Source organism: Suncus etruscus, chromosome 6, assembly GCF_024139225.1.
Source record: "Suncus etruscus isolate mSunEtr1 chromosome 6, mSunEtr1.pri.cur, whole genome shotgun sequence".
Lineage (NCBI taxonomy): Eukaryota > Metazoa > Chordata > Mammalia > Eulipotyphla > Soricidae > Suncus > Suncus etruscus.
This window is the reverse complement of record NC_064853.1, coordinates 26,458,498-26,486,294: the sequence shown is the minus strand read 5'-3', so window position 1 is coordinate 26,486,294 and position 27,797 is coordinate 26,458,498. Positions and strand designations below refer to the sequence as shown.

The window sequence follows — 27,797 nt, the reverse complement described above, 5'->3', positions numbered from 1 at the left end:
AGGCAAGGCAGGCACCTTACCTTTAGCGCCACCGCCCGGCCCCGTATTATTTCTTTAGAAGCAGTATGATATAGGTAGAATTTCAGACTCTTTCTTGTTTTTTCTTTAATTCTAGTTTCCATTCCCATGGTTTTTCACTTTCCCATTACGTTCATTGATTCCCAAACTTTGTTATACATTCTATTGATTTGGAATTCTTTTTTTTTTTTTTTTTTTTTTGGGCCACACCCAGCAATGCTCAGGGGTTACTCCTGGCTGTCTGCTCAGAAATAGCTACTGGCAGGCACGGGGTACCATATGGGACACCGGGATTCAAACCAACCACCTTTGGTCCTGGATCGGCTGCTTGCAAGGCAAATGCCGCTGTGCTATCTCTCCGGGCCCCTGATTTGGAATTCTTAACAATTTTGAAACCTGGGTCTTATTCCCAGACTTTTCATATAATTGATTAGGAAATGTCCTGGGCAGTGGGAAAGTTCTCTTTCTGACTCTGAACTACTCCTGACTCTGCTCAGGAATGATTCTTACACTGCTCTGGATGCAGGGTGGTTTTAAGGATCAAATGTAGGTAGTCTGCAAGGCTAGCACCTTAGCTCCTATACACTCTCTCTTGACTGACAGTATTTCTAAGAAATTATTTGGGAAAATTAAACATAAAGAAATTAATTGGAAAAAATAATGAATTATAAGTGATGTCTGTCTAAAAATTCTCAGCCAATTATAGGCTTGGTAATTGACTTGAGTGCTCAATGGATACTGCATGTAGAAACAATCATACCTGTAACTTCTTTTTTTGTTTGTTTTGGGGTTTTTTTTTTTTGGGGGGGGCCATACCTGGTGATGCTCAGGGGTTACTCCCAGCTATGTGCTCAGAAACTGCTCCTGGCTTGGTGGGACCATATGGGGACACCAGGGGATCGAACCATGGTTCGTCATAGGTCAGTGTGTTCAAGGCAAATGCCCTACCGCTTGCACCACCACTGTGGCCCCCATACCTGTAACTTTGTTTGGCAAAAGAATAAAAAAAAATCAGCAGAAGAAACAAAATCCAGAGGAAACTAGACTCAAGCTTCGGAGTATCTTCTTTGAGTGGAATTACACACAGAATATGCTTAATTCCTTCAGCAACAGATTATGACAACAGTCTGAAATATTTCTTCCCAGGGTAAGTCATTAGAGACTCAACACCTAATGATTTTTACTGGAGGTTATTTCTGTAAGCGCTCTGCATAGTACAGATTCCATTCCTTCCAGGCTACCAGGAAAGCAAGTGTTTTGCATAAGCCATATTGTTTTGATGAACCATTTTAACTGACCAGCTATCCTAACCAGTTAGAGTTGAAGGAACCCTCTAGATCCAGTTCTGTATGCAGTCTTTTCCAAGGATAGCCAGTTCAGGCTTACTGGGTTAAACTTTTTCTGCATGTGAAAATAATATGCCAACATATCATCAAGTACTCTTGGTTGATCTTTCAGTAATGTAGATGTCTGAATAAACTCAGTAGTAAAAGAAAAAAAAGAGAAATTATAATGATCAACTTGGTTACTATTTAAAGCCAGTACCAAATACTGGTTTTTATTAAAACTTGAAAACTTTCAAATAGTGCAATTAAAATATTAAAAGATTTGGGGTTAGGGTTTTCCTTTCTTTCTTTTTTTTTTTTTTTTGCTCTTGAGCCACATTTGGCAGCCCTTGACCAGTAATTCCTGGATCTACACTCAGGAATTATTCTTGGTGGTTTGTGGAAGACAGGCACCCTACCTGTCTTACTACCTCTCCAGGCCCCTCAAAGTTTAGTTTCATTTAAAATTAAGCATACTGACTGCATAATACTAATAGAATAAGAAAGTTTTCTTACGATCAATTTTCCATCACCTATCTTCCGAATTACTCAACATGCATGTCCTGGGAGAGTCAAGGCAAACAAAATCACATAGCATGTGACTGAAACTAGATGGCTTGTGTTGTAATCCTGGCTTCATGCTCTCTGTGACTTGTTTTTCTTCTAGCTAATGGGACTAGTAGAACATTTCTTATTTCTTGGTGGAATAAATGAATAAACATATAAAATACCTGTCAGGTAGTTGTTAATTCCTATATCATAATTCCATTGATAGTAATATCTTATTACAATAAAATTATAGCATTTATTTCAATAAATTAGTAAACTTCTGAAATTTGTGAAATTTAACTTCGGAAGTGTGGGGGTTTGGGCCACACCTAGCAATGCTGAGCCTGAGCCTGTACCCTGGCTCATTGCTCATTGTCAGGGGACTCTATGTTATAGTGCTGGTGATTGCAAGGCAAGTGCCTTAACCCCTGTACTACTTCTGCAGCCTCTAAGAAATTATTTTTGATAGTGAAGTACAGTAAGAATTTAGGACATTCGGGGAATTGACATACTTACTATAAAATTACATTCAGAAAAATAGGGAGTCCTTAATAATGCTTGCTTTTAGTCATTGGTACCAATATGATTGCATAGTTTAATAGGATAGTTCCACAACAAATAATTTAATCCCTGTATTAAAAAATAATGCGGGGCCAGAGAGATAACTTGGAGGTAGGGCGTTTGCCTTGCATGGAGAAGGTTGGTGGTTCGAATCCCGGCATCCCATATGGTCCCCTGAACCTGCCAGGAGCGATTTCTTATCGTAGAGCCAGGAGTGACCCCTGAGTGCTGCAGGGTGTGACCCAAAAACAAACAAAAAAAGTTAATGCCATTCTATTGGTGTTGATTGTTGTTTAAGCAAGTGACAGAACTGTGTTTGATTCAATATGTACAAATGGAATTAAAATCTTAAAGGAAGGAGAAGAATAGTGTTCTAACACTGTTACTTTCTTAGTAAAATAAGCTTTCTTAGTAAAGACAAAAGTACATGAGGAGTTAAATGAAAGAATTAAGTTAATGTTTTAACATTTTCCCTTAAGGACCAGTGTAATGCGGAGAAGCACGCAGATGGAATTATAGTAAGTTTAATCTAATCTTTTGGTTTCCCTTTACTTCTGCAGAGCATTATAACCAGTCATATCAGGAGATATGAAATTTCTACTGAATTTCTACTCATTTTTCAACACAATTCCTCTTTCCACTTATTCACTGCTTATTATTGTTGACATTGCAATTTTCCTTGAGCTCCTAACGTTGACCATCTTTCAGAATCATTTGAAAGTGAAATCTTGAAATTTTTTAAGTGTTGGCTCAACTTAAATCACTTTGCATGTATTAATAATTTAAAGGGATAATTGTGGTGCACCATACAGCTTTTTTTGTACAGCATTTCTTGTCTGCCTTGCTTTTTCTCAGAAGAAAGCAGAGAGGGAGCAATATAATGCTATAGTGTCAATCCACTTAAATGTTTATGCTATGTGTGTGTTGTGCTAAATGTCATCATCACTGTAGTATATGCTGCATTTTGTTGGAAAAGATTACTGTATGAGTTATTTTACTTTAAGCTATTTTTCTTATTCTTTACTTTTCCTTGGCTTGCTGTTTCTTTTAAATTTCCCATATTTAAAGGGGGGGCACGGAATGTTGTTAATATTTCTTAGCTGAAGTAGAAGAGCTCCAAGGTTTTTAGGTTGAAGTGCCAAGCTAACTGAGTAGGTTATGTTCAGCCTCCCTTCCTCAAAGGACCAGAGCTGCATCCTACCATGCTTGGTGTGGCTGTATCAGCATGACAGCAAGATGCTCTAACTTGAGATGGTTGGGGACCATGTAGAACCAAGGACTGAACTCAGGCTCTTGCACATAGTAGACAGACATATTCTACTATCTCTCTACCTTTAGACTATGTTTTTGAATCTGGGAGTAGTCCCCCTTTTTGTTGATATCTTTAAAATAATACCAGCTTGTTTGGGATAATACTCATTTTTAAAATCTTCAAAATTGTCTAAGTATAATTACAAGGATGAACATGTAATCTTTATAATTTGATCAAGATAAAAATAATATGTTTGAGTATTTCTTCAAAAAAGTAAAAATAAGATAAATGTTTAAAATTTTCTTATTAAATACTATTTAATTATTTTGACTGTGCTTAGGGCTTATTCCTGGCTCTGTGTTAGGGTTACCTTGATAGTGTTCTGGGAATTGAGTTTGGTTGGCTGCATGTATAGTCTTAACACCAGTACTATTTTTCAATGTTGGTGGTATTTTTGATGTTTTTTCTTTTATTTCAAATTATTGAGAATGCAAAGTTTGTGCTATTGTAATATATTACAATTTTGTGATATATAAGTATACTATAACATTTCTCAGAGATAATAGATTGTGAATTAACAGAGGTTAAGACTCTTGCTTTGCTTGTAGCCAACCCTCAGTTGGGTCCTTACTTCTTCAGCACCAACATTGCAGGGAATACTCATGACTACTATATATGGGGCTCAAACCATTCCCCTCCTCCACCACTAAAAGGATAGATTTCCTAGCATTTCATGGTTCCATAAGGAAAATCATGGTAGCAATTATTTTTGTCTTTTTCAATAAAGCGATCTTGGCTATTTTTTTACATTTATTATGCTAAAAATAGCGGTTGTCTAAAGCATACTCAAAAATTTGATTATTTGCGATTGAAATATCCAGAAACTTTGTAGTATAGAAAATAAGAACTTATGAGCCGGAGAGATAGCATGGAGGTAAGGTGTTTGCCTTGCATGCAGAAGGACAGTGGTTCAAATCTTGGCATCCCATATGGTCCCCCCGAGCCTGCCAGGAGTGATTTCTGAGCGTAAAGCCAGGAATTCACTGAGTGCTACCGGGTGTGAACCAAAAACAAAAACAAAAAAAGAAAAAGAAAAAAGAACTTATAGAAAGAAACTCTTGAGCCTTTTGATTTTGGTTGTGGTATTTTTCCTTAATAGTATTTAGAGCACAAGAAGAAACTATTCACGATTCTGGTTGGTTCTAGACTTCTAAGATCAAATCCTACTACTCTTAGGCAAGTTACATAATTTTTTTTTTGGTTTTTGGGCCACACCCGGTGATGCTCAGGGGTTACTCCTGGCTATGCGCTCAGAAGTCGCTCCTGGCTTGGGGGACCATATGGGACACCGGGGGATCGAACCTCGGTCCATCCAAGGCTAGCGCAGGCAAGGCAGGCACCTTACCTCTAGCACCACCGCCCGGCCCCAAGTTACATAAAATTTAAGTTCTTTTTTTTTTTATTTACAAAGAAAAATGTCAGGAGATTGTGGTAAGATGCAGAGAGTACTATATAACTAATGTGTATATTATGTACATGTATATATTTTATATATGCTGTGTATAATATGTGGATACTTTACATGTGCATGTATTTTATGTTATATACATGCATATGTATAGTAAGTATGTGGTTGACCCTTAAGCAAGAGCACTATAGTTTGGACTTTGCAGATCCAAAATTATACATGAATAAACAATCTCCATATCTAAAAGGAAAAAATAATCTCCATATTTATGGATTCTAGACTCATGGATTTAGCCAACCACAGATCTGTTAGTTTAACTTTTTTATTTGTTTTGGGGCTACATTTAGCTCAGGGCTTACTCCTGGCTCTGTTCAGAGGTTACTTCTGGCATGCTGGTGGAACCATATGTCGTTCTGGGAATTGAACACGAGGTGGCCATGTGTAAGACAAGCACCCAATATCCATGCTATCTCTCCAGCCCCTCCTTCCCCCGAGTTGATTGGTTGACTCCTTGGGTGCAGAATTGAGGCTGACAGTAAAGGGACTCAAGCATCTGTGGATTTTGATACCCCTATAAGTGCTGGGGTGGGAAGGGAGGAGATGAAATCTATTTCTTTGAATATCAAGTGCTGACTGTTGAGTTGTTCTTTTTGAATGTTGAGTTTTTTTATAGTGAAAAGTTCCCTTTGGTAATTCAGTGCTGACCCCTGCCTTGTTCAAAGATCACTGCATGATATATTGCATGAATTTTACTAATGCCATAGCATATTAGGACTGAAAATTATCTGTTTGTTCTTTTCAAACTCTTCATCTATTTCAAGCAAAGTGAATTAATATAATTTAGTTTTATGTGTCAAACTCAGCAGTGCTCAGAACTTATTCCTGGCTCTGTGCTCAGGGATCAGTCTTGGCAGAGATCAGAGGATCAACCATATGTGGTGCTGGGGATCAAACTCTTGTAGGCCACACACAAAGCAAGCACTAATCACTCTACTGTGGCTTCCAGCTCCTCAGTAATTCCTATTTTATTATTTTACTTTTAACTTTTATTTCTTAAGGGGTCACACCTTGCAATGCTCAGGGGTTACTCCTGACTCTGCATTCAAGAATCACTCCTAGAGAGCTCAGGTTATGATGTGCTGGGAATTGAACTCATGTGGGCTTTGTGCAAGACAAGCGTCCTACCCATTCTTGCTCTCCGCCTCCTAGTTTCTGTTTTAAACTGCACTTCACATATAAGAGTTTATTCCCCAGATCAAAGAAAAGTTAATTTCATATAATTTTCTCCCATCCCTTTTCTTACTGGTTTTTCTTAGTTTCCAGTATTATGGAATTTCAGACATACAGCTTTCCACCTGTATGAGTGCTGGATTCACTGTATCTCACCACCAAAGAAAGACCAGATCTCTCACCATCAAGAAGTCTGTTTCTTCCTCCCCCACCCTCTCCTCCAGAAGCTGCCATCTTTTATTTTTTTACTCAGACCAGAAGCTATTTGGGATTTGCCAGTTTTTTGCTTTAGTTATTTATATAAGTGAAACCATCTGATAACTATTTCTTTTTTTTTTGTGGTTTTTTTTTTTGTTTGTTTCTTTGGGGCCACACCCGTTTGACGCTCAGGGGTTACTCCTGGCTAAGCGCTCAGAAATCGCTCCTGGCTTGGGGGGACCATATGGGACGCAGGGGGATCAAATCTCAGTCCTTCCTTGGCTAGCGCTTGCAAGGCAGACACCTTACCTCTCGAGCCACCTCGCCGGCCCCTACTGTCTATTTCTTAATTGGTTCACTTAGCTTAATCACTTCAAGTTTTGACTATTTGTCCCAGGTAGCACAATTTCCTCCTTTATTTTAATGGCAGAAGAAGTGTAACTAAACTAAACTTTAAACTTTAGTTTAATGGACTAAACTTCACTCACAAATGTTTTGTTTAAAATTTCCCCTCCTTCATGTAAAAATGTGTAAGACACAGAAGTCTTGTTATTTATTTTGTTTGGGGATTTTTTTGCTTGTTTTTTTTTGGGGGGGGGCACACTCGCCAGTGTCCAGGGCTTACCCCTGGTTCTGCATCCAGGGACTACTTGCAGTATTTTGGGGACTATATGGACTACTGGGGATCAAACTCTCATTGACTGTGTTCAAGGCAAGTGCCTTACCTGATATACTATTTTTCACTCCCATTGTTTTATTTTGGAAGCAAGCCTAGCTGTTCTCTGGGCTTACTTGCCTAAGGGATTGCTCCTGGTGGGTCTCAGAAATATATGTGGTGCAGGGATTAAATCAGGGTTAGTTGTGTGCATGCCAAACACCTTACCACTGTATCATTTGTCTAGCTTCATGTCTTCTTTTTGAAATGCTGTTTTGCTGACAGTAATTGCAATATGAAACCTAGGCACTTTCTCCCCCCCTAAAGTTGGAACTACATGTTTGAATAAAATTTTCTTCCTAACCCTCATCTCCTTGCTATATGTGACAGTGAAATTAGATGCCTGTACATACAATGTACAATAGTAGATGTCAACAGTTATCTGACAGAAAAATAAGAGCTTGGTGTTAGAGCTTCATTAGCTACTAATTGGTGTAATGTATAATAATACCAAAGGAAGAGAAAACATTTCTCTTGTTAGAGAAACAGTGTTTATGTGAATTTAGGCTATTAGAAAGCCTGGGTTAGGAATAGTGTTTTGGCTTCCTGAAACCATCCAACATTGTTTTACAACTCTTCCAACTTCAGCCTTACCTTCTTCTGACAGATTCTTTTTCCTTCTTTACTATGCTTTTATAAATAAATTCTTAAGACTACTAGATAGTAAATGTATTTCATTTCTTCTTTGCATTTTGATCATTGTATCTATTTAATTGCTCTTAGGACTTTGCTGTCAAAATATGGGCATTTGGTGCATTTGGGAGGGTCAGCTCTAGATGAGCATTTAATTAAAAATAATTATACTGTGTTTCTTTATCTCAGAGTACAATTAATCCTGTAGATGCTATATATCAACCTAGTCCCTTGGAACCTGTGATCAACACAATGCCTTCCCAGACTGTCTTACCTCCAGGTATAGTATTGGGAAATGCTCCACAAAATGAAATTTTCTCATAAAGATCTAAAGGGGCTTTCTTTCTTTCTTTTCTTTTCTTTTCTTTTCTTTTCTTTTCTTTTCTTTTCTTTTCTTTTCTTTTCTTTTCTTTTCTTTTTTCTTTTCTTTTCTTTCCTTTCCTTTCTTTCTCCCTCCCTCCCTCCCTCCCTTCCTTCCTTCCTTCCTTCCTTCCTTCCTTCTTTCCTTCCTCCTTCCTCCCTCCCTCCCTCCCTTCCTCCCCCCTCCTCCCTCCCTCCCTTCCTCTCCCCTCTCCTCCCTCTCCCCCTCCCCTCCCCCTCCTTCCTTCCTCCCTTCCTCCCCCCTCCTCCCTCCCTTCCTCTCCCCTCTCCTCCCTCTCCCCCTCCCCTCCCCCTCCTTCCTCCCTCCCTTCCTCCCCACTCCCCTCCCTCTCCCTCCCTCCCTCCCTCCTCCTTTCTTTCTCATTTTACTGAGAGGGGAGCAGGAAGATAACCAGAAGCACTACATCAATCCTTGGCTCTGCTGAGTATTAGCCCTGGAGACCCCTGAACACTACCAAGGTTACTTCTGTGGCATCCAGCACTGTTGAGCCTGAGTGACATTGCCTCACTGGCCTGGGCATTGAACCATCTGACCTAGTTAGCTATGGGGCCCCTGAGCACTGCTTGGGAGGCCCCTCTGCCCACCCTTACCCCAAATCAAAGTAAAATATCACACACACAGTTGAACTGGAAAACAATGATGATATTTTGATATTGGCACATTTTAGTGGATGATTTTTGTTTTGTTTTTGGGCCACACCCAGTTATGCTCAGGGGTTACTCTTGGCTATGCGCTCAGAAATTGCTCCTGGCTTGGGAGCCATCTGGGATGCCGGGAATCAAACCAAGGTCCATCCTGGATCAGCCACATGCAAGGCAAATGCCCTACTGCTACACTATCTATTGCTCAGGCCCCACTGGCACATTTTAGGTTCAGTAAAAGCAAAATGACATAATCACCAAGGCTTAGATTCATTGGTGGAAGAGAAACATAGGACCCAAGGTACATGTCTATCACGAACAATATAATATGATCTTTTTAGAATTTAATCCAGCAATGTTCCATTTGTCCTCTTCGTGGTGAATGTAAATGAAAAAGGAAACTGAAATTTGTTCAGCATACTTATTAGATAGTGTATTGGGTTCTTTAGGGGCTTTGTATTTTAGGCATGTTTTTGTGATGAGTACTAGATACTTAATGCAGGACCTCAAACATGCAAGACAAGTGCTTTATTGCTGAGCTGCATTTTTCCTTCCTACACATGTGTATTTTTTGATTTTGGAGCCACACCTGGGCATTGTTTCGGGCTACTCCCAGTGCTGTTTTGGGAAAACAGGTTTGGGTTTGAACCTCCTTCGGGTCTCCTACATGCTTCTCTCCAACTCCTAGGCATGTGTATCTTTAAATACTGTAGTCACAAATAGTATTTTTTTAACTAGCAGGTGAAGGGAGGGTTTAGAACCAACACTCACCTTTATGTTTGTCCTTTTACTTTTAAAAAAATGTAACGTTTCTGTGTTCTCAGCAAGTGTTGTTAACGTCAGAAAATAATTATTAAATATAAATATGTATACATACATATTTAAATATTTTATAGACTACAAAAGGGTATAGGAAGTTAGAATGGAGGAAATAGCATGAAACTTAAGGGAAAGTTTCAGGTTCAGAAATAACTGGTTTTTAGGATTTTTGAATCATACATAAATGCAGTTAACATAGTTGTGTTTAGCTATTTCTGTAACTCATTTGACATGTTTAAATCTCCTAGAGCCTACTCAATTGTGTAAGTCAGAGCAGCGTCCATCTTCCCTACCTGTTGGGCCTGTGTTAGCTACCTTGGGACATCATCAGACCCCTACACCGAATAGTACAGGTACAGATTTGTGTGATTCCTTCCTACTTATCACTCCCTACTAACATTCTGAAGTTTGTGTTTTGCTACTGGAGGTGGGGAGATTGAAAAAAAAATCCGTTTTTCTATTGGATATAATAGCTTTTCATTCCACATATAAAATGGATTTTAAAAAGATTCAGTAACATGATTTAACTAAGACACTGTAGGATTTTTGTTTACTTATCTGAGTCACATCCCTTCCAGGTACATATTTTTGGGGAGTATATTTATCAGTCAGATTGCCAAATTATTTAAAAAATTAAATATATTTAAAAAAAAAACAAAAAACAATTTCTTAAAAGGGGCCGGTGAGGTGGTGCTAGAGGTAAGGTGTCTGCCTTGCAAGCGCTAGCCAAGGAAGGACCATGATTCGATCCCTCAGCGTCCCCTATGGTCCCACCAAGCCAGGGGCAATTTCTGAGCGTTAGCCAGGAGTAACCCCTGAGTATCAAATGGGTGTGGACCCAAAAACCAAAAAAAAAAAAAAAAAAAAAAAAATTTAATATATTTTATTTAGTTTGCATTTTCAAGTTGTATAGTCTTAATAGTAATTATTTTTTTTAATATACAGAGATATTCTGTTAGCATTAGTTTTTTTTCTTGTTTTAAAACTTGTTGAATTATGCTATTATTTATCAAACTAAATTCAGGAAAGTCTTTAGTTCTTCTGTTTTGACCTGGAGTTAAAAATTAAATCTACCAGTACAGATAGGTGATGGTAGATCTGGTCTTGTACTTCCTCCTTAGACTTCTATTTCTGTCAGATTTTTTTCTATGATCATGACTCCTATACCCCATGATTCTTGATTCCTTTAAAATATTAATTTGGAGCCTGAGTGATGGTATAGTGGGTGAGGTACTTGCCTAGCACATGACTGACCTACATTTGATCCCTGGCATCTCATATGGCCCCCCCAAGCACTGCCAAAAGTGACCCTGTGCATCGTTGGTTGTGGCCCCAAAATTAAAAAAATATATAAAATGTTGATTAGTAAAGTTGTTGCTGCTTTTGCTTATAATTTAATATGTAACAACATTGGTAGTTGACTTTTGAATTTTGAGAGAATGATGTTCAAAAAATAACAATAAGCAATTTGAATAAGAGATTGAAATGTTTTTTGTTGGTTTGCTTGTTTTTTGGTCATACCCAGCAATGCTAAGGGGTTACTCCTGGCTCTGCGCTCGAGTTATATCTAACGATGCCCAGGAGAGTCTAGGGATTGAACATGGGTCTGCCATAAGAACTTTTTGTTTGCAGTTCCTATTCAAGCTCAGTTTACTTTTTGACACATTTCAGTCTTATGAACACCTGAAGTATTTATGTGCTACTTAACCTGTATCATTCTTGGTTGTTTTTGTCTTTTTCAATAAGAAAAAGTCTCATCTTTTTGCTGCTATAGAAATCTGGAACTTACAATTATATACTGAGATGAAACCTCTAGAGTTTTCACAATAAGCATTACATTTTTAGGGGACAATTTTAAATTTTATTTTAGGAGGTAAATTTTTGGTTATTTTTAAAAGTATCTGTAAACGAGGCCAAATTGATAATGCAGCAGGTTGGGCATTTGCAGCCAGCCATTCTGGGTTTGATCCCCAGCATCTTATATGCTCCCCTGAGCACTGCCAGGAGTGATTCTTGAACTTTACTAGACCAAACAAAAAAAATTTTTCCCCCCTGGAACATAACATACATATGGCAAGTAGATATGCTCTTTTCCTTAATTTTTGCTCCTTTGGCATGATGCCCTACCCACTGTGCTTTTGCTCCAGTCTCAGCCATCCTCATTTCTATCACTGGTTCACATATGGTCCCCAGCATCAACAGGAGTGACCACTAACAACAGATCTAAAAGGAAGCCTTGAGCACTCCCAAACGTGACTCAGAAATAAAACAAGCCATTATAAAATGCCAGTGTAGCAATTTTTTCTTTTCTCTGAACTAAGATTTGCCATATCATCTAGTTTAAATATGAATTTTCTTTCAAATAGTTGAGAAACTTTTAATTTTATAAAGATTTGCTTTGACACCCCCCTCCCCATCTTCCTAGTTTCTTCCCCTCTATCAGCAACATTACACCCTAATTTAAAACTTTTTTTAACTTCCTAGGCAGTGGGCACTCACCACCTAGTAGCAGTCTTACTTCTCCAAGCCATGTCAACTTGTCTCCAAATACAGTTCCAGAATTCTCTTATTCTAGCAGTGAAGATGAATTTTATGATGCTGATGAATTCCATCAAAGTGGTTCATCCCCAAAGCGCTTAATAGAGTAAGTGAATGAATTAAAGTAGGTATTTAAACAACTCTCCTGATTTTTAAAAATGTAATTTTGGTTTGAGACTAGTGTAATGACATACTCCCTTTTGAATTATTAATTGGAAAAGTTTTTAAATTTTTTTTCTTTCTTTCTTTCTTTTTTTGTTTATGGGTCACACCCGCGCTCAGGGTTACTCCTGGCTCTACGCTCTGAAATCGCTCCTGGCAGGCTCGGGGAACCAAATGGGAGCTGGGATTCGAACCACCGTCTTTCTGCATGCAAGGCAAACACCTTACCTCCATGCTATCTCTCTTGCCCCAGAAAAGTTTTTTTATTTAGGATTATTTTTAAAGCTGCTTAGCTATATGAAAACATTGATTTTATCCTAATTTAATTCAAATGCAATAGATTGGCATAACTAGTAATATTCCAGTGATATTTATCAATTAAACTGGGTTTTATTTCTTTGGCACCAACATTAGGAGAGAGCCAAATAAATATGGAGCTATAAAATATTATACTAAAAGATTATTGTTACATGTTTTTATGCTGAAATAATCAACACTTGTAAAAGCCAGATATTATACTAGGTGGAAGGACCCAGTTTCTTCACTCAAGGAACTTGGCTAGCTTGTATTGAGAGAACACTTTTATAATCCAGTGTACAGAGGTGAGGGTAAGCACAGAAAATCATGGAATTATTTTGGGGCCCTAAGAAGTCAGGGAAGAATTGACGGGAAGAGAATACGATTCTAAAGTGTGGTGTGAAAGAATTGAGAGACAGTGCCTGAGTGTGAGTAGAGATGGGGAAATAAAATGTTTTCCTGCAAATGGAACCTGCTAATAAAATCCTGAGGTATAGGGGACTGTTTGAAGTTTAGGGAGTTATAAGTCCCCAAGGGGCTGAAGTATTAGTTGGAAGTTTTTTTTTTTTTTTTTTTTTTTTTTTTAGTCAAGAAGAGGAGTCTAAAACTAGACTCAGGATTCAAAGCTAGGCAAGATTCTGGATTTGATCCCTGATGCTCCCATGGGCAGGGCCCAATGTTTGAACCTCTTTCGCCTCCCTTCAAACTAACTGTATTTTAAATATATAAAACGTACTGGCAAGGACCAAGTCATAAAAGTACTTTTAATTGTTCATGTTTGAACATTTTGTCATAGGCAGTGAGAATTATCAATCAGGCTACAATTTTGTGGTGAGGAGGCAGGGTCCACACTTGGTGTTTATGGGCTGCTTCCAGCTTTGGTCTATTGCTTTGGTCTTGCCCCAGCCATGCTCAAGGACCATGCCAGGCATTTAGACATGCATCTCCTGCATTCAAAAGCTTGTGCTCTAAATGTTCGAACTATTTTCCTGGTCCCTTGGGTCTACACTTCAGAAAATGATTGGTTTTGTTGTTGTTTGGAGGTTTGGGTTTTTTTTGTTTATATTTTGTTTTTTTGGGTTGTTGTTGGGTTTTTTGTTTAGTTTAGTTTTGTTTTGTTTTGTACACCTAACAGCACTCAAAAGTTACTCCTGGCTCTGCACTCAGAGAAATTATTCCTGGAAATATTTGGACCAAAGGGGATGACCAGGATTGAGTCTGGCTTGGCTGTATGCAAGGAAAACACCCTACCTGCTGTGCTTCCCTACCCTCCAAATTTTTTTGTGTGTAAGGGTTGGAGACATTGTTCTCATTTCCATCTCTGCTATCACATGGTCTACTGAGCATTTTAGGGTGCAGCTCTGGAAGTTCTGGAGCAGTACTCTGTCCACAGCTCCTCTCTGAGTATACCACCAACCTGCTCTCACCCTTTTCAACGAAAGGAAAGATTCCTCTTAAGTTCTAGAAGGAGGGGAGGGAGCATTACTAAAGGAGACCAGGTAAAACCAGGCATTATATTAAAAGTTGCTGATAACGCTGAGCTAAAATTTAACATGGAAATGGAGGGAATGTATAAATTTCAGGTAGTTAGCAGGCAAATTTTGGCAGATATTGTATGATATTTTCTTCATTAGAATTAAAGCTGACCTACTTTATATAAGCACATTAACCCATTACACAGAAAACACTTTTTGAATACCTACTAAGAAAAATGTCTTAGCATATTGGTGGTGTTAAAATTGATACCGCTGGGGCCAGAGATATAGCATGGAGGGAGAATGTTTGCCTTGCATGCAGAAGGACAGTGGTTCGAATCCCGGCATCCCATATGGTCCCCCGAGCCTGCCAGGAGTGATTTCTGAGCATAGAGCCAGGAGTAAACCCCAGAGTGCTTCTGGGTGTGACCCCCCCCCCAATATAATGATACAGATAAATACCCAAAGCACAGAATCAAAAACTCTGAAATCATGAGAACCAAATTTTAACAACCAAACTTGAAAAGATGGCAGGCTAGGGGATAAGAAGTTCATAGAGGGAACATGGGGGCAGGATCAGTGTTGAAATATTGAATGTCTAATACTTGATTGTGAGTAATTTTGTCAATCATGGTGCTTTAACAAAATAAAAAAATTTAAATAAAGTAAATTCAAAGTCTGTTTTAACCTTAGTGCTATATAAGTTTCTGTGCTGAATTCTAGACTCTCATAAAGAACAAGTTTTAGATCTGTTTTGAATCAAGGAATGTTATGAACAAGTTATCTTATAAAACTTAATTTTGTTCTTTTTTTTTTTTCAAATGAAGATAGTAAGGATTTCAACTTCAAAGGTCATTGTGAACACTCAAATGAGAATAATACTGATCAATTGCTTAATTTAGTTTTCAACACATAATAAGCATTCAAAATAGGAGCTGTAATACAAAGTAAATTAATACTCTTACACTTATTACTTGTATTTGTGATAGATATGCTTGATTAAATTTTTATTTGCGTGGGAAGTTATTTTTTTGTTTTGGGGCCACAGGTGCTCAGGGCTTACTCATGGAAGAACTTGTGATCTGTGTGGTGCTGAGGATTGAACCTGGGTTGGCTGCATGCAAGGCAAGCAAGCGCCCTACCCACTGTACTAACTCTGGCTGCACATTTGTTCAGTATTGTTTTTTTTTCTTTTTATATTTTGGTTTTTTTTGTTTGTTTGTTTTGTTTTTGGGTCACACCCGGTGTTGCTCAGGGGTGACTCCTGGCTGTCTGCTCAGAAATAGCTCCTGGCAGGCACGGGGGACCATATGGGACACCGGGATTCGAACCAATCACCTTTGGTCCTGGGTCAGCTGTTTGCAAGGCAACCACCGATGTGCTATCTCTCTGGGCCCATTCTTTTTATATTTTGAACCACACTGCCAGTGCTCCGGGGTTACTCCCAGGTTGATATTTGTGGGTGATCCTGGCTGTGTTTGTGGTATCATGTAGTCCTGGGGATCAAGCCCATTCCTCTTGCAAGAAAAGCATGTGCTGTTCTAGTGTGAAGTTTCTTTGTAAGACAGGTTTTGAAATGTTATATGAATTTGCAAGCTTAATTAGCAAATTCATAGAACTCAAATCTTGTTTTTCTTTTATTTTGGGGGTGGGTGGGCTATGGGGGACACCCAAGTGTTGCTCAGTAAGCTTGGGGGTCCTTCCCAGGTATCCTGGTGGACCAACCTGATTCAATGCAGAGGCAAAGGATGCAGAGTTCCTTGTATCTTCAGGTGCCTGGGATTGTTCAGAACCACCTCCAGCGAAGCTCAGAGAGGCCTCCAGCATTCTACCCTATGATGCTTCATTGTCAAAATTATGTGATAGAGGGGTAGAAGCAGTTGACTGGATGAAAAGTCTCTGCCTTATCTTCCTCTACTCTCTGGTGTCTAAAATTATTATTATTATTATTTTTTTTTTTTTTGGCTAAGAAATACTGTCTGAGGGGCCAGAGAGATAGCATGGTGGTAAGGCATTTGCCTTTCATGCAGATGAACGGTGGTTCAAATCCCGGCATCCCATATGGTCCCCTGTGCTTGCAGGGGCGATTTCTGAGCGTAGAGCCAGGAATAACCTGAGCGCTGCCGGGTGTGACCCAAAAACCAAAAACCAAAAAAAAGAAAAAGAAAGAAATACTTGTCTGAAATTGTGGCTCTCTTACAGATGAATTTGAACTAAGATACACCATATTCATAAAATTGTGTCATCTGCTCAAAATTCATAAGGAAAATTTGTTAATATTGCTTTAGGAAGTTCAGTTACAGCAATCAAATTCAGTTTTTGAGTGATGGGAAAAGACACATATAATTTAAACATAATGTTTAAGTCATGAGCTTTAGGGAAAAGGTTTAGTAGTATCTGCAATTATAGAATAACAACTTTACTACTGTTATAAACTAACACTTCAATTTAAAAAAGAATAAAAAAAGATTTGAACCTGAGCTCAAAGAGGTCCAATTTAAAATAAAGGGTTTAGTTTGGTATATGGGATTTCTAATGTTCTATATGTGAAGAAATTACTATCAAGAAGTTGTTGTTAGCAGTTTACAAATTGACTTTTTTTTTGTTTGTTTTTGGGCCACACCCGTTTGATGCTCAGGGGTTACTCCTGGCTATGCGCTCAGAAATTGCTCCTGGCTTGGGGGGACCATATGGGATGCCAGGGGATCGAACCGCGGTCCGTCCTACGCTAGCGCTTGCAAGGCAGACACCTTACCTCTAGCGCCACCTTCCTGGCCCGACATTTTATTGTAATTTAAAAAAATGTTTTAATAATTGAGGAATTAAAAAGAAAGTAAACATTTGGGGAAAAAATTCCAAATAGGTTGACATTTTCAAAGTGCTAAATCATTATTTCGTTTAATTGAATTAAAGGCAATCTCTTTGACCAGCCACTAATTTTTTTCCTCTCTAAAGGTATAATTGAATATCAAAAATGCATGCATCCTGGAACCAGAGCAAGTAGGGTGCTTGCCTTGCACACTGCCAAACCCTGGTTTGTTCCCCAGCATCCCATATGGTCCTCTGAGTCTTTCAGGAGTGATCTGCGTTCGATCCAGGAGTCACCCCTGAGTATCACTGGATATGGCCCTAAAGATTAAAAAAAAAAACAAAAAAACATTTTTTTTAAAGGTTGTATCTGTTTATCCTATAGAAGTAGGATTTGTAAAAAGCTTCATAATGTCATTGATAGTCTCTGCTCTGAGTTTCAAGGGTTCTTCTGAAAATTTTCTGGGATAAAATAAAATTGGGGGGGATTTTTTTGGCCATACCGGTGACACTCAGGAGTTACTCCTGGCATTTTGATCAGAAATCACTCCTGGCTAGGAAGACCATATGGAACACCAGAGGATCGAACCTCGGTTCGTCTGGGTCAGCCATGTGCAAGGCAAACGCTCTACCGCTGCGTCATCACTCTTGTCCATGTCTACTAAGTCACCTACAGGTTTTCTCCTCCTCAACACTGAACCATATCAGATACAGTCCTCATACCTTCCATTTGAAAGGATCCAGAGTGGGCCCGGAGAGGTAGCACAGCGGCGTTTGCCTTGCAAGCAGCCGATCCAGGACCAACGGTGGTTGGTTCGAATCCCGTTGTCCCATATGGTCCCCCGTGCCTGCCAGGAGCTATTTCTGAGCAGACAGCCAGGAGTAGCCCCTGAGCACCGCCGGGTGTGACCCAAAAAAAAAAAAAAAAAAAAAAAAGAAAGGATCCAGAGTAAAGTTTTATATCTAACCTACTCTGAAGTTCCTTTTCTATTCTCTTTAGATGCCTTAGATTCCAAACTAAAAGGATTGAAGATATTTGGTTTTCAGAGTAATTGTTGAATTTTTTGTTTAGTTTTGTTTTATTTTGGGCCACACCCTGTGATGCTGCTCTTGGTTTACTCCTGGTTCTGAATTCAGAAATCTCCCCTGGCAGGGCCAGAGAGGTGCTAGAGGTAAGGTGTCTGCCTTGCAAGAGCTAGCCAAGGAAGGACCACAGTTCAATCCCCTGGCGTCCCATATGGTCCCCCCAAGCCAGGGGCAATCTCTGAGCGCTTAGCCAGGAGTAACCCCTGAGCATCAAACGGGTGTGGCCCAAAAAACCAAAAAAAAAAAAAGACAGCTCAGGATTACTGAGCCTATATCAAATTTAATAACCTATTATATTGAAAAATAAAAATTATTTCTTTGGTGGGCCCGGAGAGATAGCACAACGGTGATCCAGAACCAAAGGTTGTTGGTTCAAATCCCAGTGTCCCATATGGTCCTGCATTCCCCCATGCCTGCCAGGAGCTATTTCTGAGCAGACAGCCAGGAGTAACCCTTTTTTTTTGTTTGTTTGTTTTTGGGCCACACCCGGCAGTGCTCAGGGGTTACTCCTGGCTGTCTGCTCAGAAATAGCTCCTGGCAGGCACGGGGGACCATATGGGACACCAGGATTTGAACCAACTACCCTTGGTCCTGGATCGGCTGCTTGCAAGGCAAACACCGCTGTGCTATCTCTCCTGGCCCCAGGAGTAACCCCTGAGCACCACCGGGTGTGGCCCAAAAACAAAAACAAACAAAAAAAAATTATTTCTTTGGGCCTGCGAGGTGGCGCTAGAGGTGTCTGCCTTACAAGCGCTAGCCAAGGAAGGACCGTGGTTCGATCCCCTCGGCGTCCCATATGGTCCCCCCAAGCCAGGTGCAATTCCTGAGCACTTAGCCAGGAGTAACCCCTGAGCATCAAACGGGTGTGGCTCCCCTGGCAGGCTCAGAGACCATATGGGATACTGGAGATCAAACCCAGGTCTGTCCCTGGTTGGCTGCATGCAAGCAAACACCCTACTACTGCTGTGCTATCACTCTGGCCCTATCATTAGATTTTATACCATGGATTTTTAAAATGAAGAATTGATTATTCTGCCTCTGGGTTTATAGTGTATTACAGCCTGGCCCTAGTCACATTTTTGTTTGTTTGTTTGTTTGTTTTGTCTTTGGGCCACACCCAATGACTCATGGGTTACTCCTGCCTATGCGCTCAAAAATACTCCTGGCTTGGGAGACCATATGGGACACTTGGATCGAACCGACGTCCGTCCTGGGTCAGCTGAATACAAGGCAAACAGCTTCACTATTGCTTCGGCCTCCCTATTTACATATTTTTATTCTCTACCAAGACTCTAGAATTTTGAGTTTGTATCATAACTTACCACTAGTTTCCTAACTTTTGGGTTAATTTCTGAGCGCATAGCCAGGAGTAACCCCTGAGAATCACCGGGTGTGGGCCCCCTCCCAAAAAAGAAATTGCTCCTGACTTGGGGAACCGTATGGGACATTCTGGGGGATCGAACTGCGGTCCAACCTAGGCTAGTACGGGCAAGGCAGACCCTTTACTGCTTGCGCCATCGCTCTGGCCCTTGGGAGACACTTTCTGCCTCCTCTTCTGCCTCCCAATAAGTAAACCATATTTCTGTTTATACACAAAATAATCTTTGTATATAAATTGTATCAGTTAAAAAAAGGAAGCATTCTTTAATTGTAACTAGATTTCTCTCTAACTTTCATAATGCCAGTTACCATATATTTACTTACAAAATAAAATAGCTTTTTTATTTTATAATTTCAAGTTAAGTTTTGCTTTACAGGGAAAAGCATTGATAATCTTCATGTGGACTTTTATCAAAGGATCTCAAAAATATAGACAAGACCTCCTTTTGAGATTAAATGCTAAGTTACTAATTTTGAGATTCTGGAAATTATTGCCAAGGTGTATGGCATGATAAACATTTATGAAAATAGCAGTCAAAATGAGTTCTAAATTTAATGCAGAGAGTGTCTTACTAATTTTTTCCAGCCTTACAAATTTTTGATGACCATGGCCTGTTTGAGTACATGCTGAAATCTTGTGAAACCTTGTCTTCCGGTCTTCACAGTCTCAGACAATGGCAGGGGGGAGTTGGAAAGAATCTGTGTGTATTTGTGATCAGCTACCTATAAGAATAAAGTTTTTTTATGTCATCTATCTGCATTTTTTTTTCAGTGTAGCTCTGTGAAGGTTTCCATCATGTTGAGCTTCTGACTTGCCTTTTTTTTTTAATGGAGTGACTTTATTAACTGACTTGCTTTCTTTAGCTGAAGAAGATAATTATTCTTTTTCAGCTCCTCTGGATCTGCCTCAGTCTTGACACATAGCAGCTCGGGAAATAGTCTCAAACGCCCAGATACAACAGAATCACTCAATTCGTCCATGTCCAATGGAACTAGTGATGCTGGTAAGTGATACTTGAAAATTTAGCTGAAAAGAACTTTTTCATTCTGTAAGCAGCACAGATTGATCAAATTTCACACTGATCTAAGAGGTCCTGTTTTGTTTTAGACCTCTTTGATTCACATGACGATCGAGATGATGAAGGGGATGCAGGGTCAGTGGAAGAGCACAAGAGTGTGATCATGCATCTCCTGTCGCAGGTCAGGCTTGGGATGGATCTTACAAAGGTAAGAGTCAAATTTGTATCTGCTGCATTCCTGTCTCATTTTCAGATTGAACAGTGACAGTGTCTGCAAATATAACATTATTTTCTTGTTAATCTATATGTAGATGAGTGACTGGAAAAATTTTATAAATTTATAGTAGTAATTTCATAAAATTTAGATTGTATGGAATAAAATTTGGAACAGGAATTATAATTGGACTTGGTTAGTAGTTTGAACAAAACCTAAAGAAGCATAGTATGTACAGAATACAAATAAGTGGAGTTCTGATGTTTGTGGTAGACAATTTCTGTTTGCTTCCTATCTCTGCTATTGCAAACTCCGTGATCTTGAAATAGTTCTTCCCTCTATGATTTTCAAGTATTTCATATGCAAAATGAACATACTGACCTATTTCACTAAAAGGTTTTTTTAAGGATAAAAGGATTGGAATAGTCATGTGAATGGAACATTGTATGTGACACACATTGAGACATACAATTATTGTCATCTACATTTGAATTTAATTCGACCTAGAGTTCTACCATTTTGGAGAGGATCATCTTCCCAGCAGTACTCGGATCTCAGGAACATCTCTAGTTGATTTGCCATGTCAGAAGTTAATTGCTCAGACCTGAAGGGGCTATTGACTAGCAGAAATACAACTGGATAGTGCTTGGATACTGCTCGCAGGGTTTTGCCCAGCAGTGATGGAGTGAACATTTCGTGCAGAGGCTAAATGTAAACTAAGGGCTTGAACATGTAAGCTATGTGCTCTACCCCTGTGAGTTGTCTCCCTGGCCTCTAAGCATGGTACTCTAAATGAAATGCCTTATTTAGAAAATGAAGTGTAGTCTTTGTAGCACCTTGCCCACATCATGTACTTTGAAGCTCATTCTACTTAATTCTCATCATAGCATGCAAATTCTCATCAGCATAGATGTTGGTATTCTTTGTAGGTGCAAAGTAGGTGTCACTGTTTATTCTTAGAGATGATGAATTTAAAGCTCTTACGAATCAGTAACTTGACTAACTTATTAAGTAGCAGAACTTAAAATTCTGTGGTATACTATTTCAAAATCTGCAAATTATCAGTTATCAGAAGCATGTTATATTATAAATGATTACCAATAATTATTTCAAATAATTGTCAAAAGAGCTACTGCCTTTTGTCTACATCCTCTTAAAATAATCTGTAATATTGTCTAGTAAGTGTTTATACTTTGACCCCAAATCTAAATGAGACTAGAACACAGGGATAACATTAATTTGTGAAACTCAATACACTTGCCTATTTCTCTACATTATCTTAAACATTTGTTCCTTTTACTGTAAGCCACTTTTTCAGGTGTAATAGTAATTTTTGCTGTCTCACATAATAAATAGAGTAGTGTCAGGATGAATAATTCAGTGGATCAACAATGTGAGCAAAGACTAGGGTTCCTTAAATCTGTCTACTCTCTCCATTGCATGCTCATTTTTACTCAGGCTTTTCTCATGATTGCAACATGACTGTCATTCTTTCAGTTCTAACATCCTTAAATGTTAAGGAACTGTTTTTTATCGCCATCGTATATGGTCCTCCAAATACACAGGGTACAGTTCTGGAGGCCTCTTAGCACGAAGGGATGGACCAGGTAATTACCAGCACCAGAGACAATGAACAGCTTGCCTCTTGGAGACATTGCATTGAACCACAGCCTTTGTTAGCCAAAAATCAACAATGGGATGGGGCCAGAGCAATAGTGTAGCAGGTAGAGTGCTTGCCTTGCTTGGGGAAGACACAGGTTCAATCCCTGGCTTCCCAAATGGTTCCCCAAGCATCTCCAGGAGTAATTTCTGAGTGCAGAACCAGAACTAATCCCTGAGCATTGCTTGGTGTGGCCCAAAAACAAAACAAAAACCTCACCAGTGGGCCTTCAAGACTCCTAAACAAATCTTGGAAATTAACTCCCCAAAAAAGGAAATGCTATTAGAAAAAAAACACATTTGTTTTTATGCATTGTTTTTGTTAGTGTTATTAGGAAGGATATTCTTTTCCAGAATCAGATCACATTTTCCATTGAATCTCATTGGCCAAAATGAATAATGTTGACAACATGGAGATCAAATGATTGATTAGAGATCCCACACTTAACTTGGACTACCACCCACTTTTCTGAAATAAAAAGCACATACCCGGGGGCCAGAGAGATAGCATGGAGTTGGGGCGTTTACTTTGCATGCAGAAGGTCGGTGGTTCGAATCCCGGCATCCCATATGGTTCTCCAAACCTGCCAGGAGCAATTTCTGAGCATAGAGCCAGGAGTAACCCCTGAGCGCTGCCAGATATGACCCAAAAACAAAAAAAATCCAGCACACACCCCATATCCACATATATGATCAGTTATTCCCAGTTGCATCTGAGGCTATTCTAGTACCCCACAGGAAGTAGAATTGTCTACTTTGGGAAAACACTAATATAGTTTAATCCACATTCACTTCTTGAGTTCACCTAAATTAGCAGTTCTCATATTAGGCGTGATGGAGAGCTCTGTTGACTACCAAATGCATTGACCATAATTATATTTGTTACTCTTGTTTCCTCTGCCAGAGAACCCACATTAGTGTCAGTAGTTATCAGAAGCATATTATATTATAAATGATTCCCAATAATTATTTCAAATAATAGTCAAAAGAGCTATTTTAGAAATCTTCATTGGTATAGATGACAATGTTTACTAATAAAATTCTGGAGTCTTCATTCCTTTCACACATTCCCAACAGTAATTTTTAAAATAATTTCTTTGTTTTTGTTTGTTTGTTTTGGTTTTGGGGCCACACGAGGCAATGCTCAGGGGTTACTCCTGGCTGTCTGCTCAGAAATAGCTCCTGGCAGGCACGGGGGACCACATGGGACACCAGGATTCGAACCAACCTGGATCAGCTGCTTGCAAGGCAAACACCGCTGTGCTATCTCTCCGGTCCCAATTTTTAAAATAATTTCTTAAATTTCTGTTTCATTCTCCAACTTATAAACCTTTCATTTTTATTACATTCCAAAAGGTTTTATTTCTAGGGCCAGGGAGATAGCTCAGAGAGCTGGAGCACATGTTTTGCATATGGGAGGCCCAAATACAGTCATGCCTAGTTGTCTGAGTTCCTGCAATTGTGATACAAAAGAACTGCCCCACCCCCCCCAAATGTTATTATCCAAGTATTTTATGGAGTCTGAAAATACTACACAGTCATGACAATTATCTTACTTGGTCTTCAAAACAGTCCTAAGTTATAGACAGATATTGTAATATAATCTTCCTTTTATATAGAAACTTAAATTGAATTCATTTTCCAAGATTTCCTTATAACTAAGGAACCAAAAATTTTTTTTTTTTTTTATTTTTGGGCCACACCCGTTTGACGCTCAGGGGTTACTCCTGGCTATGCGCTCAGAAATCGCTCCTGGCTTGGGGGGACCATATGGGACACCGGGGGATCGAACCGCGGTCCGTCCTACGCTAGCGCTTGCAAGGCAGACACCTTAACTCTAGCGCCACCTTCCCGGCCCCTTAAGGAACCAAAATTTACTGCACTCAAGTTTGAAGACAATGTAATCTTTCTTTCCTTAAAGCTCTAGCAACTTAATGTAATAGCATGCATCATGTATTTGAGATCTACTGATTTAGAGTTCTCAGGGAAAGTTTTTAGTAGAGGGGGGGGGGGGAAACAACATTTTTTTTCTTTGATTACAATAAAATCTTTCTTCCATTCTACTGATTTAGAATTCTCAAGGAACGTTTTTAGAGAGAGAAAAAGACCTTCTTTTCTTTTCTTTTTTTTGGGGGGTGGGGTGGGGATGGGGGGAGTTTGGGTTACACCCAGCAGCGTTCAGGGGTTACTCCTGGCTAGGCTCAGAAATCGCCCCTGGCAGGCACAGGGGACCATATGAGGTGCTGGGATTCAAACCACCGTCCTTCTGCATGAAAGGCAAAGCCTTACCTCCATGCTTTCTCTCCAGCCCCACCTTATTTTCTTTGATTACACATCAAATCTTTTTTCTTCCTTTCCAGTGTCTTGTTTTGTTTTCTATTACTGTTCCTTATTCCTTTTTTTCCCCCTTATTCTTCTCTATGGCTTTTCCTCTAAGGGAGTTCATTTCAGTGAATTGCTTCACAATTCTGCCCTCATTTGGAGCCATCAAACAGAAAATGTTCTGCCCTTCTCTCAGTTTTCAGGGTAAAACTTTGACCAAATCTTCATATTTGTAGCACTCAACCTTTAAAAGTAAATGCTGGTCTAGGAGCCAGAGTGATGGCACAGTAGTAGGGTGTTTGCCTTGCACATGGCTGTCCCAGGACGGACCGCTATTTGATTCCCCATATGGCCCCCCAAGCCAGGAATGATTTCTGAGTGGATAGCCAGGAATAACCCTTGAGCATCACTGGGTGTGACCCAAAAATTAAAAAAAAAAAGTAAATGCTAGTCTTACTCTCCTATACTGGCTTTTGCTGGCTCCATAGTGTCTAATGCAGGATATTGTGATGCTCTATTTAAAGAATAATTTAAAGGAAATGACATTTAAGTATTCAAAACTTTTGAGGTTTTTTTGGTTGTTGTTTGTTTGTTTTTGCTTTTCATTTATTGGTACTATGTCTGGGATTTCTGAGAGCACACCTGGGCTGGGTATATGGGTGTTACCATGACAGAAGGGCAGTTTTTGAATGTTTGTATTTCAGCAGTTGAGCGATCTCTATTTGTGGTTGAATTTTTATCTTCAAGGATGAACTGTGCATATTTTTCAGGTAGTTCTTCCAACATTTATTCTTGAAAGAAGATCCCTTCTAGAAATGTATGCAGACTTTTTTGCACATCCGGACCTGTTTGTGAGGTACTTGATAATAGAGTTTATAATATATGAAGATATGTAACATACAGATATATTAACAAAAGAAAGTAATTTTAAAAGTGAAATTGATTATCTAAGCAATTGTCAAAAACAGGCTTTTTTTTTTTTAATTGCGAAATGATTTATCTGAGCTATTTACAAGAAAGAAAATTTAAATATTAAGATATTGGTTTGTTAAAAGCAGAAGAATGGCATAAGACTTGTTATACAAACAACTAAATATTATAAAACTAGTATGGCAGCATTATATGGCAGTATAAAAAGAAGCCCATTTTTTTGTTTTTATTTAAAAAATATTTTTACGGGCCCGGAGAGATAGCACAGCGGTGTTTGCCTTGCAAACAGCCGATCCAGGACCAAAGGTGGTTGGTTTGAATCCCGGTGTCCCATATGGTCCCCCGTGCCTGCCAGGAGCTATTTCTGAGCAGACAGCCAGGAGTAACCCCTGAGTACCTCTGGGTGTGGCCCAAAAACCAAAAATAATAATAATAATAATAATAATAATAATAATAATAATAATAATAATAATAAAAAATATTTTTACTTTTATTATTATTTTTTTGGTAGAGGTTTCCCAGTGAATCTTGGGTGCCTGGGGTCTCTCCTACCCTTATCTCACCAGGCTTTGCAAAGCTGCTTTTTAAAGCATGGCAGTGCTGGGGCCACCTAGGTATTAGAGGAATACTGGTATGTGGTTATGGCATGCTGTGGATCCAATGTAAGCCTTGCAGTATAAAGGAGACCTAAGAAATACAAGTATTACCAAATGGAAACTTTTAAGGTAATACTTTTTTTTTAGTAATAAGTAATAATTCTAAGTGTATGCACCTAATTAACAGTTTCAAAATCATGCAGTATTTTGTTAGGAAGATAGTTCAAGTTGTAGACACATGCCTACCATTATAGGCCCTGAGTTTGATCCCTGGCCCCACTGGACACCTGAACACCACCAGTACTGTATACAAAATGCAAGCAGCAAAAATTGACCAAGCTTAAGGGAGAAATAAAGATGTGCGTGAGCATAGCTGCTTATTCCTCCCTCAGTAATTAAGTGAGCAAGTAGCTCCCTGACCTGTGACAACTATCAGCACATTTAGAAAGTTCAAATAGCACTAGTCACCTTCACATGATTGACTTTCCCAGACACGACCCATCAGTCATACAGCTTTAGTCTTTTGAAATGCACATTCATCAAAATCAACCTAAACAACTAAGGAACTTCATAATATTTAAAGTAGTTCCACATAATGGGGGACTTCATACATTTAAAGTAATTGTAATCATGTTTGCGACCGTGAAAGAATTAAATTAGAAACCAGGAACATTGGGGAACCAGTAACACAAAAATAAATTATCCATCTGACAATTAAATAGTACAACTTACATGAATTTCTGGAACAAACAGTATTGTCATATTGGAAACTAGAAATAGTATTTGCCTCAGGATGAGGAACAAAACTGAGGAAAAGAGAAAAAGGAGGAGTGTTATGGAAAAGTTCTCAGTTTAATTAGATGTTGATTATCATTAACTGGGCATTATCAAGTTCATTCAAACACTCCAAAACATGTATATTTAATTGTGTCATCATTTCTCATTTTTCAAAAGCAATTTGAAGTGTAATACCTAGTAGCCCTAGCTTCTCTTAACCTGGCTCAGAGTATGGCCCTGATGTTGGAGGGTAAGAGACCAACTTCCATCCTGTCAGAAAGCAGGACAGTAAGTTTTGTCTTTCTTCCTTGCAGCATTAGCGATCAAAAAGATCCCAAAGAGCGAATGGTCCAGGTTGTGAAATGGTACCTCTCAGCCTTTCATGCTGGAAGGAAAGGGTCGGTTGCCAAGAAGCCATACAACCCCATTTTGGGCGAGATCTTTCAGTGTCACTGGACATTACCGAATGATACTGAAGAGAACTCGGTGAGTTCTGCATTGATGTTTCTAATGAATAATGAATACAGTTGTGAACCAGTACAGGATTTTGTTTTGTGGCCCAGATGATAAAAAGGCAATGATTGAAAGATACCTGCCACCCATAGAACAGTGTTGTTAGATCAGCATATTTTGAATAGAATTAGCAAGGGAAAAACTCTTTGGAAATCATATTATACATAGCCTGGTATTGAGTTTTTGTAAAATGGAAGAGGAGCAAAAATATAAGCATTACTCAAGGAGGG

The 27,797-nt window shown here is 39.1% G+C and overlaps 1 protein-coding gene across 5 annotated transcripts in view; it reads left to right on the top strand.

The window, feature by feature from the left end:
- OSBPL9 (oxysterol binding protein like 9) overlaps positions 1 to 27,797 on the top strand; it is a 197,603-nt gene that overhangs the window by 160,539 nt on the left and 9,267 nt on the right. For 3 of the 5 annotated variants that reach the window (XM_049775168.1, XM_049775165.1, XM_049775169.1), the window contains 8 exons: positions 2,933 to 2,971; positions 8,139 to 8,229; positions 10,040 to 10,144; positions 12,276 to 12,435; positions 20,429 to 20,541; positions 20,646 to 20,764; positions 25,522 to 25,607; positions 27,369 to 27,540. In XM_049775168.1, coding sequence (XP_049631125.1) covers positions 2,933 to 2,971; positions 8,139 to 8,229; positions 10,040 to 10,144; positions 12,276 to 12,435; positions 20,429 to 20,541; positions 20,646 to 20,764; positions 25,522 to 25,607; positions 27,369 to 27,540 — 885 coding nt within the window. The remainder of the gene's footprint in view (positions 1 to 2,932; positions 2,972 to 8,138; positions 8,230 to 10,039; positions 10,145 to 12,275; positions 12,436 to 20,428; positions 20,542 to 20,645; positions 20,765 to 25,521; positions 25,608 to 27,368; positions 27,541 to 27,797) is intronic. The other 2 variants (XM_049775167.1, XM_049775166.1) reach the window with 1 other exon arrangement.